The sequence below is a fragment of the Populus nigra genome, chromosome 6 (assembly GCF_951802175.1).
Source record: "Populus nigra chromosome 6, ddPopNigr1.1, whole genome shotgun sequence".
Lineage (NCBI taxonomy): Eukaryota > Viridiplantae > Streptophyta > Magnoliopsida > Malpighiales > Salicaceae > Populus > Populus nigra.
In genome coordinates this window covers 9,282,087-9,301,266 of record NC_084857.1, presented here as the reverse complement: position 1 = coordinate 9,301,266, position 19,180 = coordinate 9,282,087, and the positions used below count along the sequence as shown (strand labels likewise).

Here is a 19,180-nt window from a genome sequence, read left to right as displayed (position 1 = left end):
GATCATTTAGGCATCTGTTTAAAGGAATTGCTTGCTAATCTTACCAGCTTCAAAGAATTAATTTTGAAGTGTATACTTAAAGTGTCCTTTTTAGTTATTCTAGATACATGCAGGTAGAACATCATTATTAATAATGTGATTATTTAAATTTATAGGCTTGCATAAATACATGCATTGAAAGAGTTGGAATCCAAATCCAAATCCATCGAACTTCCTCTCTCTTAAGAGAGTTATTTGATACACGAGTTAAATGTGTTTCACCTTGCTTCCCTTCCCCTTCAATTATCTCCCTGAGATATAAGTTAATAGGGTGTTTGAATGGTGACTTTTTAAAATATTATTAGCTTATAAATATATTAAAATAATATTTTTATTATTTTTAAATATTAATTTTGATATTAACACATCAAAATAATCTAAAAATATTTTAAAAAATATTAATTTAAAGTAAATAAATAAAAATAAAAAATATTTTTTAAAAACATATAAGCAGCTCAACATCTACTGATGTGTGAAATTTTTGCTTGCGAGATCTTTCTTGCAGCTCTGATTGGTGTGTTTGGTTTGGAGTTATAGTGGCTTTTTGTTAAAGGTATAATACCCTTTAAACACAAACCATATCTTTAAAAACTGTAAAAACATGTTTTTAATTAAAAAAAACACAAGTTACTTCCCATTCAAACACCCATCAATGACCGCACAGCTAGTGACATCCTCCTTTTAATCACGGGCTGGTCCCGTTCATTCTGGTTGATTGTTTTGGATCAGAGCACTAAATTGGTCCACTTCGGCCTGCTTATTGTATTTGGAATCGTACTTGAACCTCTAGGCTCTAGTTACTAGTTAGAGCCAAACACATTTTGATGATAAAGGTGTTTCAAAATTATAATCATTTTTAAAATAGTTTTAAGAAAATAGTTTGTTTGATAATATATTAAAATACTTTTTTTATATCAAAATATCATAAAACACGTAATATCAGCGGCTATCACCATAGAGGAAAATGGTGTTAGTGAATGAGGGCCAACTATGTTAGGGTTTCCACTTTCCAGCGTCAACCATACCTGTAGTTGTCGTGTCGGCTAAACCACATTATACATGATTTGCACGTGAGGAGCACGTGTGTTTCTAACCTGCACAGTACCAGTACCACCGACGCGAGATGCATTTGTCAACCCAGCTGTTCTTCCTACTGGTCTCCGCAAACGGGGCCATCGTGTCTCTTGTACTATATACAGTACCCAACGTCACCTTGGCTGTCATGGGGGTAAATTAAAGGCACTCAGAATTTGACAATGCTCCTCAAAGCTATACACCAACATTTATATATTACTCAATAATTCACTCCCTTCTGTTTATTTACTTGCTGGTAGCGTGGCTTACACAATCCACAAACCAAGACTCTCTTTCTTTCAAACAAATAAAAGAACAAGAGAGAGCTCGACTAATTTAGAAGCAAACATCTTAACGACTACACGATACACTGCTAAAAAAAGAAGATTCAGAACTAACTACAGAGACATCCTGCATCCAATTCTCAATCCGACCTGTTCCTCTAGACCACACCACCGGATAATACTGACAAGAGGAACCAACTCCCCTAAACATTACATTTATTCAAGTCAGCACACCATTCTTTTTTTACTCTTTCTACATGCTTTCATTACATTATGGAACAGCTGCTAGTGCTCTCATCACTGAACATTTCTGTTGATGCTGCAGCAGAGCAATCACCATTATAATTAGGTTGTTCAGCGTAGGGGTGAGCTAGATGAGGGTCAGCGTAGGGGTGAGCTAGGTGAGGGTCAGCGTAGGGGTGAGCTAGGTGAGGGTCAGCGTAGGGGTGAGCTAGGTGAGGGTCAGCGTAGGGGAAGGGGTGAGGGTCAGGGTGAGGGTTGTAGCAATAACCAGTGGTCGGTGGATTATAAGGAGACCTGTGATACATCATCTGGGGTTGTTGCAAGCCATTCCTGTTTTGCATGTTCATCATCATTGATGCTGGATGGTTTTGCCCAGTCATGTTCATCTGGGGTTGTTGCATGCCATTCCTGTTTTGCATGTTCATCATCATTGATGCTGGATGGTTTTGCCCAGTCATGTTCATCTGGGGTTGTTGCATGCCATTCCTGTTTTGCATGTTCATCATCATTGATGCTGGATGGTTTTGCCCAGTCATGTTCATCAGCATGGATGATGGGTACTGACCTGTGCTATATCCACCAGTCGGGAATCCCGCTGCTGCAGAAGGTCCTTGATGCCCGTTATTATTGGATTGAACTTGCAACCCTAGACCGTTGGGATTACCTCCTAATGCAGCAATAGCAGCTGTAGCATTGCTGACATTAGCATCATTTCCACGAAAACCAGCAAGGTTCATCATGGTACTAGTGTCATTTCCCCTTTTGCCCTCCCCAGCACTGATGTTTCCACCACCTAATTGGGCATTTTTCATTTGCAATGCTGCCATGGTTTTCTGATCTATCCCCCCTGGATTGACCTTCATTCCCATATTCTGATTTGGGTTTCCTTTCTTTCCAGCATTCCCATTTACAAGATTTTTCATTTCATTACCATTGTTAGAAGCTGGAGGAATGGCACCGATACCTTTCTTTGCTTTGTTTGCATCCATGATATGCTGCCTGAAAAGACCCAGTTGGCTTGGTCCAAGAAATCCGAGGTCATCCCCATCATCTTCTTCATCATCAAGATAGTCATCATCTTCTTCAGAGCTGAATGCAGGGAATTTCTGCTGGTTCTTTAAGGCCTCGAGGCCCTTGACCAAGCCTTGCTTTTGACTTTTATTGCTCTTGTCATCTATGATGCAGTTGTTAATTTGTTTTTGACTGGACTTCTGGGACCAAACCTCAGCATGTTTCCCGGCTCTGACTAGTTTCTTGATCAAAGTTGCGGTATCTACAGTACCTGAAACTGTGACTTTTTGTTGCTCGGCATCTATGTTTACTTGGTAAACTCCTGTACCAAAAGGGTTTCAGAAAACATACATAAATAAATAAAAACCTGAAGAAATCGATCACCAAGTATAAGTCAGGGTTTTTTTTTTTGACATATAAATCTAAGTCGCCTAATCTTTCTAAAGTACAAATATCAAAATCACTGGCTAGTAGAATGATCATTAGTCGTATGAAGGTAAATTTCGTCAATTCTGATAACCGATCATTACATAGTATGCTCTTTATGCAGAGATTTTACATTTTGACTCCTTAATTATCTCCATTTTAAAAAAAAAAGTCATGGAAAATTAATTAGTAGCTCGACGCTAGGAAAATCAATAAAGTGACAAAATGAAACGAGGTCATAAATTTATTCATGACATGGGAAATAGAAGAACACAAGTGTTCTGGCTTGTCCCTGGAAAAATTTGAGGGATAATTGTTTTAATTCTCATTTCATTCATTCATCGTGCTCTGGTTTTCAACTGGAATTCAAACTATTATACAAGAGCAAAACCATTCCTCTTTTGCTACCAATTATTAGCATCAAAATAAAAAACTACAAGAAACTCTGCTGCACTATAAAAATGAAAAGAGCAAACAAAGCAGTCCAAAATCCCACATCAAAAAGGAAAAGGCAAGAACATTATATATAGTATAGAAATGATGATAAGAAGCTGAGCACCTTCAATCCTCTGAAGGTGTTTCTTTACTTTCTGCTTACACCCATCACAGTGTATGTTCACTTTGAGAACACAAGTCTGTACAAAAAGAAGAAGAAAAGAAATAAGCAAACAACAAAAACAAGAAGAAAGATGCTAGAGAAAAAGAGGCCACCACCAAACTTTACCAGCAGATATAAAAAAATACAATGAAAAAGTGGGACTTTAAGAAAGGACACAAAGAATGTGGCTAAGAAAGAAAGAGAGGGGGAGAGAGAGAGACCTGGATCTTGAGGAGCTTAAAGTCATCTTCTTTGGTCATCTCTTCAGTGTTTTGTAATGAAAGAGGCTCAAAACACTCAGCTAAAAAAAAGGGGAAGAAATAAAGTAGAAAAAGTTAGCACATATCATCCATCTATATAAGCTAGTGAGCGTAAATGGTTGACACAGGTTCAAGTTACACAACCAATTATAGATAAAAAGATAGTAAGAGAATATAGATTCTTCATTTCTTACTCTCTTTTCCTTCTCTTCTTCCAGTTCTCAAAAGCAAACAAAATAAAAGCACATGGGCATTGTTTTAGCTTCTTCAGACTTCAGAAAAATTTAAAGGATCAACCAAAGAACACAGAAACCAAAACAAACAATGCCAGGACAAACAAAGCGAAAAGGAGAAGATAAAGTAGGCGCGGGAGGGAATAAAAGTCAGAATCGGGACATGAAACATATGGCAGTGTAGCAGGGAGAGAAGTGGGAGAGAGGGAAAGGAGGAGGAGGAGGGGATGCTCTGCTCTGTGAAATCGAAGGTGATGTGATTTAACGTTAAATACTGAAGGGGAGAAAACAATAAAAGTAGAACAGCGATTTGACAGGCCGACTTCTTTCCCTGACCAATTTGTCCGTATTCATTTTTATCGTTGGAAACACAAAAAATATAGAGAGACTGGTGTACTGGGTGATTCTGTGTGTATCTATCGTGGATAGTATAATCGATATTTATGGATAAGTAGGATACATTTAGGTACAAGAATATATATTACGCAAGATCAGAATAATTATTAAAAAAGGTTATTATTTTTTATTCGGTCATCATGTTTAGATTTTTTTAGGAGTTTTTAAATGTTTTTTTATAGTAGTAAAATAAAAAAATAATTACTTTTGTCTGTTGGATTTTTAAATTTTAAAAATTTCACTGAGATTTTAATTTTGACAGTTTTTATGATTTTTTTATTATTTTTGTATTTCATGCTTTTTTTGTAATTTTAAATTTTTATTTTGTTATCTGGTTATGATATGATTTATAACATATTTAAAGTTTTGTAAATATGTACATGAAAATTATTATTATAGAAAAAAATAAAATATGCAAACTTGAAGTTTATATTTTTTTTATTAAAAAATTTGTGTTTTTTTTTTATTTGTTGCTTTCTTCACTGGGGTTTGTTATTCATTTTTATCGGTGGAAACATAAAAAAAAAAAAACAAAAAAAAACAGGGAGAGAGGGATGTTTTTGGAAGTGAGAAGTGGAGTGGTAATCGGCCTTTGTTTTTGGAGAAAATGTGGAAAATATCTCACAACATGACAGTATATTTTAAAAAAAATGGATATTTAATAAATAAATATATGAAAATTCAATGATAATGAAACAATAATTATGTGCTCTGATAATGAAACAGTGAATAAAGGGTCGAGGAGGAGACAGTGACAGTGATGATAATGGAGGCAAAGGTTGCAATGGAACTTGTGTGTGATTAAGATAGTGATGATGGATGGTGGCTGTTTGGAGGTCGAGGTGATGAGACCATGTCACTTATAATTCAAATTATTAAATAATATCGTGAGTTAATTAACATTGGGATTTTTTAAGAGTTGAATATATATTTTTTAATAAATAAAATAAAATTTAAAACTAACTTGAAATATTTTATATTTTTAAAAAAGAATTTCACGAGAAGAACACGGGAACATGGGTAGAAATATTTTATGCAAAACAGAGGAAGCGAATGTTTTCCAAGGTTTAAGCCCTGTTTTTGGATTGCGGGTCTTAATATAAGTGGATAAAAAATTAATATTTTTTCATATTTTTTTACTGTCGTGGTGGTTAATATTAAAAATAGAATAATATATTTATAAAGAAGAGATGTTTAAAAAATTAACCATTAAAAAAAAAAAACCAATACTGACAAGCAACCAATACTGATTTGATTAGGAAACAAGCAAGGAGTGCTGCTCTGAAGGGATAGAGTCAGCTCATTGATTCTTGGACCGAACACCATCGGGCTTTTTTTTTCTCTTCACTTGATTGTGTTGATGACTCGAGCGACAGAGACATCCTTGCTGCATCTTGAGGATATCTGTATGCTGGCAGTACTGTTTCTAGGGTGGCTTACAGTTGCTAGCCGTCTGATGTCTCGGATTTCGGATGATTAAAAATGTGCTTCTGTTTATTTTATTTTTTTGGGAAGAGAACAGATCTGTTCCCGCACTGTTGCTCGGTTTCAACTAGTTCCCCCGAACAAATTAATTTTTAAATTGGGGCCCTCTTCAATTGGATATTTCGTAATTAACCCCTGACAAATTTTTAATTTTTTTAATAAAATATGAGGTGCTCCACAATGTGATAAGAGTTATTTTTAAAGTATTTTTTTAGTAAAAATACAGCAGAATAATTTTTTAATTATTTTTTAAATTTTATTTTTGACATTAATATGTTAAAATAATTTTAAAATATTAAAAAATAATTTGAAAATATTATTTTTTTATAAAAATCATGTTAAAATCTCAATATCAAACAACTCCTACATAAAAAGGACTTATATGTCATGAAAGGACATGATTTTCTACGCTGACTTCAACAATTAAGATTAATGGGTGATATTCGATAGATGTACAATCCAAATTGAGAATTATTTTTGTTTGGTGACCGTTGAGAAATCAATAATAATAAACGTGGATAAACCATCCAGATGGTAGTCCAGTGATAAAAACTTAAGATTAAAAGGTTTGTTCTCTTTGTGGTTTTAGATTCGAGCATTATAGTTGCTTATATAATAGCCACTGTAAGTTTACATGGTCGTTAACTTCAGGTCTTATGGAATTAGTCGAGGTGCGTGCAAGCTGGTCCGTGCACCCACGTTAAACTAAAAAAATAATAGTTGTGGACAATCTTTCATTTACCCTATTTTTATTACTAAAAAGGAATATACTAATTTTTGCATGCTTATCATTTTTTTTTATAAAATAAAAATAATCTAAATAACTTACACCTCGTTACTTATTAGTTTTGAACATTTATAAAAATTAAAGTGTATAGAACATATGAATTAGTGGTCAAGGATTAAAGTATCAATGCTCATTAGCAACCTGATTTTTAAGTATAGATCGAGTAGGTGTTTAAAAATTAAATAATGGTTATAGTTTAAAGTACTTTTTAGTTAAAAATATATTGAAATAGTATATATTTTTTAAAAATTATTTTTAATATTAATAAATTAAATTATTTTAAAATAACTAATTTTTTTATAAAAAAATTAAAAGATTGTGGCTGAAACCGTTTCCTATAATATGTTTGGAAATGTGATACTGATTGCTTTTTAAAATGGTTTTCATTTCAAAACATATTAAAATAATATTTTTTTATTTTTTAAAAATTATTTTTCATATTATCATATTAAAAATACATGAAAACATAAAAAATAATAATTTTTTTAAAACATAAATAAAATTTAATTTTTTTTAAAAATATTTTATTGCCATGCTAAACACACATATTCTCCTGTACTAACTGATAGCGCGACTCGCTAGCACTATTTTACAAACTATTTAAAAAGATAAAATCTCCACTGGAGGAGCCTGGCCCGGCCTCTTGAAAGCCCGTAAAAACCGAGAAGTTGAAAAGAAATGCGAGAAATTGAAGAGATAGAAGGAGATTGTCAATAATGATGCCCCTGTCCCTCTGGGGCCTACCTCACCTAATTGTCGAGTGCACGACAAATAGGGTTTCAGTTTCGAGGAAAATTTCGCTTTTTGTCATTGTCACCTCTGAACTCTTGCTTGTTTTACAGAGTGGCCCCTCTACTTTGTTTACATTGCCTTCGGCGAAGGAAGCTCACGCTAATATATTATTTTCCTGTTTGTCACCGTGTTTTTTAAAAACAATTAAAACTTTTTAGATTAAAATTATTATTTTATATTTTTAGGTCATTTTAACATATAAAAATTCGAAATAAATTTTTAAAAATAAAATAAAAATATTATTTTAATATATTTTTAATTAAAAATCACTTTGAAAAAAACATCTACCGTACTCTCAATTGGAGGTGAGCAAAAAAACTGAAAAACTGATTAAACCAAGAAAACCGGAAAAAAAATAACAGAAAAAACCAAACTGTAAAAAAAACTGATTAAACTGATTAAAATTTTGAACAAACCAACCGGTTCGGTTTGGTTTCATAAGCCTGAAACCGAAAAACCCGAACTGAAACCGGTCAGTTTGAGCCGGTTTTGGTTTTTTAAAATAAAAAAATTCCAGTTTTTTTTTTATAAAAACTAAACTGAACCGAAAACAATCCCCCCTATTCTCAATACTTCTAGTCACTTGCAAAATTATACTGCTTGATTTTTATTTTTATTCGAGTAAAAACTTTAATAAAAGAATTTGCTTGGTCTGCATTAGGAGTTATTGTTTAAAGTATATTTTTAGTTAGAAATGTATAAAAATAATTTATTTTATTTTTAAAAAATTATTTTAATATTAATATATCAAAATAATTTAAAAATATAAAAAATATTAATTTAACAAAATCAAAATGTAAAAAATATAGCATCTACTGTATTTCCAACCACATTTTAAAAAAAAAACACTATTATTCATCGTACAATTTGTAGGGACACTACATTTTCTTGGGTGATTTCGACGACGAGCCCTCTTTTTTCTGATTAGAAAAATTAAATTCCAGCTTTTTTTTTTTGCACGGTGTGAGACATTCGAAGACCGTTTCAAGAGCAAAGAACGTACAGAACGTTGCTGGTTCGTCGATTTTCCCATGAAGATAAGACAATGTCGATAAGATGGTAAAAACACTCGTCTCCCATGAGTGGCCTGATTTTCTCTTCTAACCCTGCTTGAAGAGGTAAGAGCACCTTGAATGGTAATAATTATTTGAAAAAACTAAATTATTGAAGAGAAAAAAATCATCTTATTTTCTGGTGGCGTGAATAAAAATATAAAAGATTCGCGGGTCAGCCATGCAAAGAGAGGAAGGAATGTGACCTTTTGAACCTTTACCATGATAGAGCCTGTCTTTATTTTCTGGTTTTTTAACGGGAAAAAACAAAAACAGAGGAGACAAAGTCCGCTTTTTAACTTTTTTGGCGCACAATTCCCCAGCACCCTTCCTCCTATTTTAACCCTTTCTGTGCAATTATCCATGCCTGCCACGACAATAGGTTGATGGAGGATGGGTGATAGTGTTTTTTTTTATTTTAAAAAAAGCCAGTATTTGCATAAAAAAAATATTTGATAAATAAAAAAATTAAATTTTTTTTGATAAAACAACAAAATTTATAAATCATCTCATCTGCAACAATTTGCAATTTTGAGAACACATAAAAATTGCTTAAAATAAAATCTACCGGTTTTGTTGTTTCTAATATTTAAATTTAATCAAGTGAATTATGATTATATTTTATATTCAAGCATCAAAATCAATATGTTCCATGCAACATGCTCTAGTTTATAGATTAGATAGATGAAGGAAAGCTCGCTAAATCAACTTGAATAATTTAGTTGAGGCATAATGGCTAAATCATGTTAAATAAAATTCAAATTGTTCTACATACCTAGTTTTAATTGATTAGTTGTGCCGGGTCAATATAAAAAAAAAAACAACAACAAAAAATATCAATTTTGTTATTTTTTTTTGAGGTGGATTCTTTTGGTTATGTTTTTTTTTTTTTTATCTCTGGATAAACATTTGATGTTTTGGTTTTTTATTTGATTTTTAAATTATCAACTTTCTAAAAACTATCATAATTTTTTATTTTTTCTATAATTTAGAACTTTATTCTTAAAGTTCAATGACCCTAGTTTTTATACATTCTACTAATTGTGTCGGAACCTCAGGCTCCAAACCTAAACTGAGGTTCTCCCACATTTTAAAATTATGATCCAAAATATTTAAAAATACAAATATTTTTTAAAAGCAAAAATAAACATACCCAAACCTGCTTTGTTCGAGATACTGTGAGCTGTGGATTATATTATTCTGCTCGGAATAGTGTACCTTTATATTTTTAAAAATTGAAAACAACAAGACTTGCAATTTTGTAAATATTTTTTTATCTGTGATATTTTCTCAGATAACTTTCTTACAGGTGCTATTTTTGTAATGAAAACCTCCATTGTTTAAGGCTTTTTATTTTGTTACGCCATGATCAGAGGGTGGCACGCAATCGCACGAAGGTTAAAGTGAAGAAGCAAAAAATGTGTAAGAATTTTATAGAGTCTAAAGAGGGCAGGGAAGTGTGTGTCAGGTCCATCATTACTTGCTCCCCAGCTCCTGCATGTCTCTCTGCACGCTGCCCAAACCACACCAGGCTACCTTTCCCTTTACCTTTACCTGCCTTTATTTATTACCTTCGCTTCTGTCTCAAGCCAGCGTGTTTTCTTTTTCCTTTTCTTTTTTCTAACCATGCTTTTAAAAAATTCATTTTTTTTTCAAATTATTTTTTAAAGCATTTTTAGATATATCAATATTAAAAATAACTTTTTAGAAATAAAAATATAAATTTTATCACGGCTAAAATCTTGATTTTTCTAATCTACCGTAATAATTACCTCAAGTGCTACTAACTTTTAATTATTTTATTTTATTATATTTTTAAATAAATTTTTTTTTTTAAAAACACCATTTTACTGATCTACCCAGCCTTCACAAATTCTCAATTACCAAAAAGAGGTAACATTCGCTCTCCGCCCAGCATCTGATGAAATTTAAAAGGAAGAGTGTGGTACAATTTGGCCGAGATGGGTGAGGACAGGACTTTTATTTATTTTTTTATTGTAAATATATTAAAATAATATATTATTTTATTTTTAAAAATTTATTTGCGATACAATTACGTCAAAATGATACATAATTTTTTTTTAAATCAATTTTTATTTAAAAACGTTTTTGCATTGTGTTTAAATACCTTCAAAGATCTGGGATGGTTTTTATGGCATGGACCGGGGTCCATAAGAACTACGTTTATTTGATGATCAAATAAAAACCACAATCAAAGAAAGGACTTTACGCGCAAGAGCTCATGGGCTCTCCTTGAACCAGGGCCCACAAGCCACGGTTAATAACTACCTTCATATATTGGTTTAAAATAAGATCTCATATTATTGAATTAATTCAAGGCTAGAGCTTGGAGAAAAAAATTAATGTTGAACAACGTCTGGTAACAACCAGTCAATTCCCTGTAAATATGGTTAATAACTACCTTCATATTCCCATTCACCAGGTTGCTGACGTGCTCGAGAAGCATGGAATACTTGCTGCCTGGGATTAATTGTTTTGCTTAGCAGACAACTTCCATTGACACGAGACTTAAAGCTCCCATTCCAAATTAACTCAAGGCCGAGTTGAATAGCCCAGGTTCTGGGCCAAGGATGGCTGAAAAACCAGGCTTGAACCGGGCAGGGAGTCCGAATAAGGCCGCCTGCATCCGGTTTGCTTCGATTTAATCCAGCCTTCAATCGGAAAGCCCAGCATGTGTGATTCTCGGGAGGGGGCCTGAGAATTTAATCCCCTGGCTTCTTTTAACTTCCGGGCAGCACGAATCAAAGCGGCAAAGGAGATTGACTAGGCTTGGTTGAGCATCACCACCACGATGAAAAGGAAATTCATGATCATGCCAGGCATCATCATGACGTTTTATTTTTATTTTATAAAAGAGAGGTGTGGATTTGAAGTCTCTGTAAAGAAAAAGTAACAGATTATATAAGAAAAACATTAAAATATTTGAGGTATAAAATATTGTTTATATGAACAACTAATCACCCCAGCTTTATCTTTTTTTCATTCAAGTCTTTTCTTTTTCGTTGGATTTTTTTTCATTCAAATATTTCCTGGATCCTTTTCTCTCCATTTGACAGACCTCGATCTTTTTTAACATTAGCATCCTTTTTACTGGTCATTTTATTTCCCATTTAACAATGTAATGTGGTTTTGAAAAATTGATATTCAATAAACACATTATAGAATAACATTTTAAATTATAAATATATGAGATAATATGAAATAAAAAAATATAAAAAAATGATAAAAATATAGCATAGAGAAATGATATAATCTTCAATGAATCTTAATAGTTATCCACCATGTTTTTTTTAATATTTTTTTGTCAAGAAAGTTTTTTTAATTCTCAATTTAATTATTTCATGTTAATTTCATTTTGGATTGAATTTATTATTTTGACTTCAAGTGATTTTATACATGGTTCTCATAATATTAAGAGAATAAGTTTTGATATCAAATTGATATAACAATCAATTAAAACTTTTAGTTATGATTTCAAATATTTAATTTTCATATATAAAAAGTAATATATTTATCTAAATTTATAATTCAATATGTAATTGTAATCAACAAATTTATTGTGATTTATTAATATATATAATTTTTTATTTATTTTATTAAATACATGTATAAAATTCTCGTACAGAAATTTGAATGGTAGGAAAATATGATAGCCTGAAACACATCGGAATATTGTTCGTAAATTGCAAACAAACAATGTCAAACGAGAGGGAAGAGAAGGTTTTGTTCAACGAGTTCTTTTTTTCCCACTCTACCCTGCGAATGGCACGAACGAAGACTCAAATCAGGGATGGTAATATAGTCACTGCGAAAACCCACTAGTGGCACAAACGAAAATAGCACTAACGCAAGGGGTAGTTTTGTTTGAAGTGGGGGGGGGGGGTGGTGTCATCTTGGTTACCCAGATGAGCATATCGGAGAAAACGATAGAATGACAAAATTGTCCAAGACCTCGTTTTGGTTTGGTGTACAATGTGGATGACATGCCGTTTGGTGTGTTTATTTATTCAGGGGCAGCCGTGTCAATCTATACATATAAAAAAAAGAGGTGGACCGCGGTTAATAACACCTTGGAGAGGCAACATCAACCTCCACAAAAACATAACAACGGACCGCGTACTCTACTAAACTACTACTCCCTGTTGCGGGCACTCATAAACCCTGAGATATGTTAAGCTTGTCTGCTGCTCCCACCACAGCCGCCCCCGCCGCTAAGCTTTCTCGTGTCCCCTCCGCTGCACTTCACCAAAAAACTACTTCCGCTGCTTTTTTCTCCCAAAAGGTAACGCAAAATCCTAACGAAAGACCATCTCTCAACTTCTGTCTCCCTCTCCGCTGTGTTTTTTTATTTTATTTTTAACAAAACGTAAAATCCATCAGGTTCAACTGAACTCGCTGCGCTCGAGCTGCAGTGCAATCAAATCCATGGCTGATTCTCAAACTATTTCAGTACCGAAGAACGAGCAACAATCCCCTGCTTCTGGTGACTCCTACTATCAAATTCAATTTTCTTTGTTTATATTTTTTTGTATTTTCTGTTTTGTAGTTGATTCGGGTTTGTATTTATATATCAAAGTGATTTGATCTTTTTTTTTAGTGAAAAAAGTGTTAAAATCAGCTTAAAAATGTAGTATATTATGTTTATGTGTTGCAGGCAAGAAGCAAGCATTGATATCTTTATCAGACAAAAAGGACCTGGCTTTTCTCGGTACTGGGTTACAACAATTAGGGTAAGATCCTCATAAATCTGCATTTAGGTGGTAATTTTGTTTTAAGGCTATTGGTGTTTATGTATCTTATGGTGGTTTGTTTTTGTAATCTGAAGGTACACGATAGTTTCAACAGGAGGAACGGCATCTGCTTTGGAAGGTGCTGGAGTTTCTGTCACTAAAGTAGAACAGCTTACCAATTTCCCCGAAATGGTAAAGTAGTTCTTATTTTTGTCTGCTTTATATTTTAACGGCCACTCTAGCCTAAGTTGATTTTAGTCAGTGACTGGTCATTGAAAGCCTACCTAGTACAGTACATGCTTATTTATGTTGGTGAAATCTTATGGTTATGAGAATGTTGTGTTAATTATTCCGATGCCCAAATGTATAGCTTTAATAGATGAAATTGTAAAGTGCAATTCTTGACAAAGCTTGTATTTGGAATCATAAAGCTTGTATTGCAAGTTTAAGATTTAGCCCTTTGAAAGTGATGAACTTATGTCCTTGCTGATTGCCGATGTCTTTTGCATCTCTTAACACTGCTGCATTTCATCAAGAAATTCGCTCCCTGTGAGATTTCCTATGGCTGAAAATCTTATGTTGAAACTTATGTTATCTTTGCTACCCTTTGTTACAGCTTGACGGTCGTGTGAAAACTTTACACCCCCACATACATGGTGGTATTCTTGCTAGAAGGGACCAAAAACATCATATGGAAGCTCTCAGTGAACATGGAATTGGTCAATTGTGAAAAAACTCTTTTCTCTCTGTAATTGCATAGCTGTAATATATTTTTCAGTAAACTTTCCATTTGATGTCAGCTCCATACAATAATTTTTTGCTAATATGGTTGCCCTGCAGGTAGCTTTGACGTGGTGGTGGTGAACTTGTACCCCTTTTATGATAAAGTTACTTCAACTGGAGGAATTGAGTTTGAGGATGGAATTGAGAACATTGATATTGGTGGCCCTGCCATGATCAGAGCTGCTGCAAAGGTTTGATTTGAATGCCTGCTGATTTGTTAGTGATACTACCAAACTCAACGCATCTCCAAATTTGTAACATGTCAGGTTTAAGTAAACTTGCTATGTTTTGCTCTTTGATCATATGCTGTGGGTCTCTTTGTCATGACCAAAAAAATAATAAAGACCTGAAGATAACTTGATGCACGAGCGGGCCTATAATATATGGCAGGTTCTTGATTGACATGACAATAAAATTATTGATGATTGTTCACCAAGGCTCTGGTTGAAAAGCGCTTAGTTGTAACAGTAAATTTGGCTCAGTTTCGGAGGATATAGAAGCATTTTATGAATGCCTCCTACTCTGTTGCTTGCTACTTACTGGTTGAGTGAGACACAAATTTTGGAGACCTGTTGGGCCAGTGACATACAACATATCCAAAAGTTATCTGCTGCCTATCAATGTATAGTGCTTTGAAACAGCATGCCATTTGCAAAACCAATATGTTACTTCCCCTCCATCTTAGGTTCAATGCTTAATGTGTCAAAAGTACTGTATAATGGTGCATATCATTGTAATGTACAAATTTTGTTATTTTAGATTCCAACTGACACTTGCTTTCTGAACAGAACCATAAGGATGTCTTAATTGTTGTTGATAATGAAGACTACCCTGGACTTCTGGAATTTCTTAAAGGAGATCGGGATGATCAACAGTTCCGAAGAAAGCTTGCTTGGAAGGCTTTTCAACATTGTGCTTCCTATGATTCTGCAGTTTCAGAGTGGCTATGGAAACAAACTATGGGAGGTACTCTTTTGATCCACCAGTCTTTAGTCATGCACTTTTTGTTTATGTGGCTAATAAACATCAGCAGTTATCCAATCTGATTTAAATAACATCATCCAGATGAAAATAGTCCGATCAATTACTAAAATAATTTGATAAAAACAGAAAGGGACAACTTCAAGTTATCTTGACTAGTTTTGCAAGTTTCAAGTAAATAAGAACTGGATATTTTTTTTTTCAAAAATTTTGATGTTGTGAATTCACTCGATCGTGTTTCCCTGGTCCATGATTGGGCAGATGGATTGACATGGTTGTTTTTATACATTTGAAGATAAATTCCCTCCCAGCTTCACAGTACCTCTTGAGCTTAAGAGTTCGCTTCGTTATGGTGAAAATCCTCATCAAAATGCTGCATTTTACGTTGACAAGAGTATTTCTGAAGTAAATGCCGGTGGTATTGCAACAGCTATCCAACATCATGGGAAGGTGAGGCAATCCACAGCTATCGTTTTAACCTCTATTATCGTCTAGAATTGAGATTCGAATCCGGTGATAACAATCAGATCATTTATTTTGTTCTACAAATTGTAGTCCTAGAACAGTATCCTCCATTTCTTTTTATATTACCAATGACTCCTTGACTGAATGTCCCAGAAACTTGCTAAAAAACACCAGCTTTGTATATTGGTTGTCGCTTGCTTTCATTAATGTAGAAGTCAAACTTAATTTTGTGGGGGACATGTAAAACATACTTGTTTAGGATATCTGTAGCTGGGAGCAAGATTACATTGAGTGTCATCATTGTTGCTGTTAATGTGGACATGAGAATCAATGGCAGTAAAAAGTTCTGTAGGGAAGCTCATAGAGAATTAAGGACACTTGTATTCAGTAATTCCTGCTTCTAAATATTATATTTTTTGCTCCAATCAGTAATCCTGTCTTCTAAAAAATTATACTGGCTCCGATTCTACTTGCTTTTATACACTGGAGCTTTACTTACAAGTCTTGATTTGTTTTAAAGCTACCTATTGCTTCTTTATCTTTTCTCCATAGTAAGATTTTTGTGCCTGTGGTCACATGTTTACATGGATGTTCAGCTGCACTGTGGGCAAAGTTCTTTGATATTTATAACTACTGGATCTTTAGTTTACCCCTCTTATTGTACCATTCTTGTTCAAGTAGTTATGGGAATATTGTCAGAAATCATACGATGTGTCATAGTGTTCACAAGTTACATTCCTTGGCTATTTAGTTTTTTGTTTTCTCAGAATTTATTTTTTGCATTTCCCCACCTCATCACTCATCTGGCAGGCTTATGGTAACAAGTCGACATAGCTTATGGAGTTACTCTTGGTGCAGGAGATGTCATATAACAACTACTTGGATGCTGATGCAGCTTGGAATTGTGTGTCAGAGTTTCAGAACCCTACATGTGTAATTGTAAAACATACAAATCCCTGCGGGGTATCTTCTCGTGGTGATATTCTTGAAGCTTATAGGTTGGCTGTGAAAGGAGATCCAGTGAGTGCATTTGGTGGTATTGTAGCCTTTAACATAGAAGTTGATGAGGTAAGCTGTGTTTACAGGTTTCAGGTTCGACGTTGAATATTGAAAAACTCCAGTTAATATGAGTTTCTCACGAGTGTTTGGTCATTAATCAAATTGTAGTTTCTTAATGTTTTGATTGGTCAACTACTTACCAATGGTTGAACCTTTTATGGAACTAGCAACAATGAAAATTACGAATATCACTGGGTTATGCATGCTTTTTCACAATCACAGAGATAGAATTTGATTAGTTATGTGAAAACTACATACATGAGAACCATAGCAAGGAGCTAACACCTTATTTTGTCTGGGTTTTTATTTGTTTATTTATTGCCATAGGCCCTTGCTAAGGAGATTAGGGAGTTCAGAAGCCCAACAGATGGTGAAACCCGGATGTTTTATGAGATTGTTGTTGCTCCCAAATATACAAAGAAGGGACTCGAGGTCCTCCGTGGCAAATCGAAGACACTGAGGATCCTGGAGGCAAAAAGTAACGAGAAAGGAAAGCTTTCACTAAGACAAGTCGGTGGTGGATGGTTAGCTCAGGATTCAGATGATCTTACCCCCCAAGACATCCAATTTAATGTTGTGTCTGACAAGTCTCCAGCAGAAAGTGAGCTTCATGATGCAGAGTTTGCATGGCTGTGCGCGAAGCATGTTAAGAGCAATGCCATTGTAATTGCAAAGGTTTGTGTTTCTCTGATGCTTAGATTCAAGAATTCTTTGCAATTGTACCAGTGACAAGTTTCCAAAGAATTTCTCATCCTTGTCATTGTTTGGGCAGAATAACTGTATGCTAGGCATGGGAAGCGGGCAGCCAAACCGTTTAGAAAGCTTGAGAATATCCATGAGGAAAGCAGGAGATGAGGTCAAGGGAGCTGCTTTGGCCAGCGACGCATTCTTTCCTTTTGGTATTACTTCTGTCAGAGTTATTGCAGTTTGACATCATTCATAATGATGCTTAAATAAATTAACAGTAGTTTTAACTTTTAAAAAATATTGATCTTGGGAATGAAATAGAAATTGGCAATTGCATGAGCACAGTGCTATGGTTGCTTTTAATTTTTTTTATTTGAAGAACGTGGTATCCATTTGCTAGTAAAACAACAGCAGTGCTGGTGTCTTTTTGTACTAACAACATGCATATTCTGTTAACAGCTTGGAACGATGCAGTGGAGGAGGCATGTGAAGCTGGCATTGGTGTTATTGCAGAGCCTGGTGGTAGCATCAGGGATAAGGACGCGATAGAATGCTGCAACAAGTATGGAGTTTCACTGCTTTTCACCAATGTGAGGCACTTTAGGCACTGATGAGTTACTTTAAGCATTTCTCTCGTCTTTTTTGGTCAACACTGTTTCAAGCCCGGTACCGTAGTTTCAATGTTTTAGCGTATCTTCTGTTGGTGAGAGTTCTTGCAGTTTGTCGGCAGAATGTACAAGACAGGCCAACGTATTTTTGAGATTTTACAAATTAATAATATACTAGTATCGCTTTTATGCTCAAGAATGCCCTTTTCCCCCCCTTAAAATTGGAAAAGAGTCACAAGTTACCCAGATAATCAAATATTTTCATCTCAATTGATCGTACTGCGTATTTCACCTTTTCATTTCTATTTTTAAGTCCATGGTACTGGCCAACCTCTTTTGGCAATTTTTTGTTTGGACATTATACCATGGTTGTAAACGTCACCCGTTCTTGATACTTTTCCCTCTCTTCCATAATCTGTTCATAACTAAGATCCAATAAAGAAAGAAAAAACCTGTAGACGGAATAATGGAAATGGAGACAAATAAAAGAAAGTTGAAAAAAAATGCAACAATGAGCAAAGAACAACCCTGGTGCAATGTATACGATCGTTGGAGGAGTGGATTTGTGTCGTAGAATCTCCTTCACCTAGGAGCTTTGAAATGCCACAATCATTTAAATGGGCAACCACATCTTCTTCTAGCAGTACGTTGCTGGGCTTCAGATCACAGCCAACAATGGGTGTTGAACGACCGTAATGCAGATATTCCAATGCCCATGAAACATCTATCATGATGTTCAGTAACTGTTGAATATCCAAACAGTGGTCGACAGAATACAACCACTTCTCCGAATTCCCCTTGGGCCACGTGCTCTAGCACCAAGGCTTTGAAATCATTGCTTGAACAAGAACTGATAATTTTGACAAGGTTTTGATGACGAATGTTACGCAGCACTTCACATTCAGCATCAAAACTCTTAAATGCTCCTTCAAGTTGCAGGTTGTCAACCTTTATTGCAAGTTGCAACTTTCATCCCATGCCGAAGTGTTCCTTCATAAACTGAACCAAAGCTGATGGGGATTTGGAAGCCAGAGGCCATTGCATGGTGGAGACTGCCTGAGAGCTGATTAGCAGTTAGTGAGATGACTTGCATTGTTAAAATATTGAAGACTGCAGAAGGAATGGTTCCATTCAGGCTCTACTTGGCAAACTAACTAGTACTAGAT

At 34.4% G+C, this 19,180-nt stretch overlaps 2 protein-coding genes across 2 annotated transcripts; one reads left to right on the top strand and one right to left on the bottom strand.

The window, feature by feature from the left end:
• Positions 1–1,309: 1,309 nt before the first annotated feature.
• Positions 1,310–4,514, bottom strand: LOC133696349 (heavy metal-associated isoprenylated plant protein 33-like). Its single transcript, XM_062118522.1, has 4 exons — positions 4,130–4,514; positions 3,897–3,976; positions 3,637–3,712; positions 1,310–2,973 (listed from the first exon to the last, which is right to left on the bottom strand). Exons 2-4 carry the CDS (start codon positions 3,933–3,935, stop codon positions 1,664–1,666), a joined length of 1,425 nt encoding a protein of 474 aa, XP_061974506.1. The 5' UTR covers positions 3,936–3,976; positions 4,130–4,514; the 3' UTR covers positions 1,310–1,663.
• An 8,261-nt stretch (positions 4,515–12,775) lies between these two features.
• On the top strand, positions 12,776–18,213 carry LOC133698006 (uncharacterized). The gene is made up of 12 exons (XM_062120863.1): positions 12,776–12,983; positions 13,082–13,184; positions 13,356–13,431; positions 13,527–13,623; positions 14,048–14,150; positions 14,272–14,405; positions 15,003–15,180; positions 15,491–15,645; positions 16,519–16,728; positions 17,047–17,394; positions 17,492–17,618; positions 17,866–18,213. The coding sequence occupies exons 1-12, from the start codon at positions 12,870–12,872 to the stop codon at positions 18,015–18,017; spliced, it is 1,797 nt and encodes a 598-aa protein (XP_061976847.1). The 5' UTR covers positions 12,776–12,869; the 3' UTR covers positions 18,018–18,213.
• The last annotated feature ends 967 nt before the right edge of the window (positions 18,214–19,180 follow it).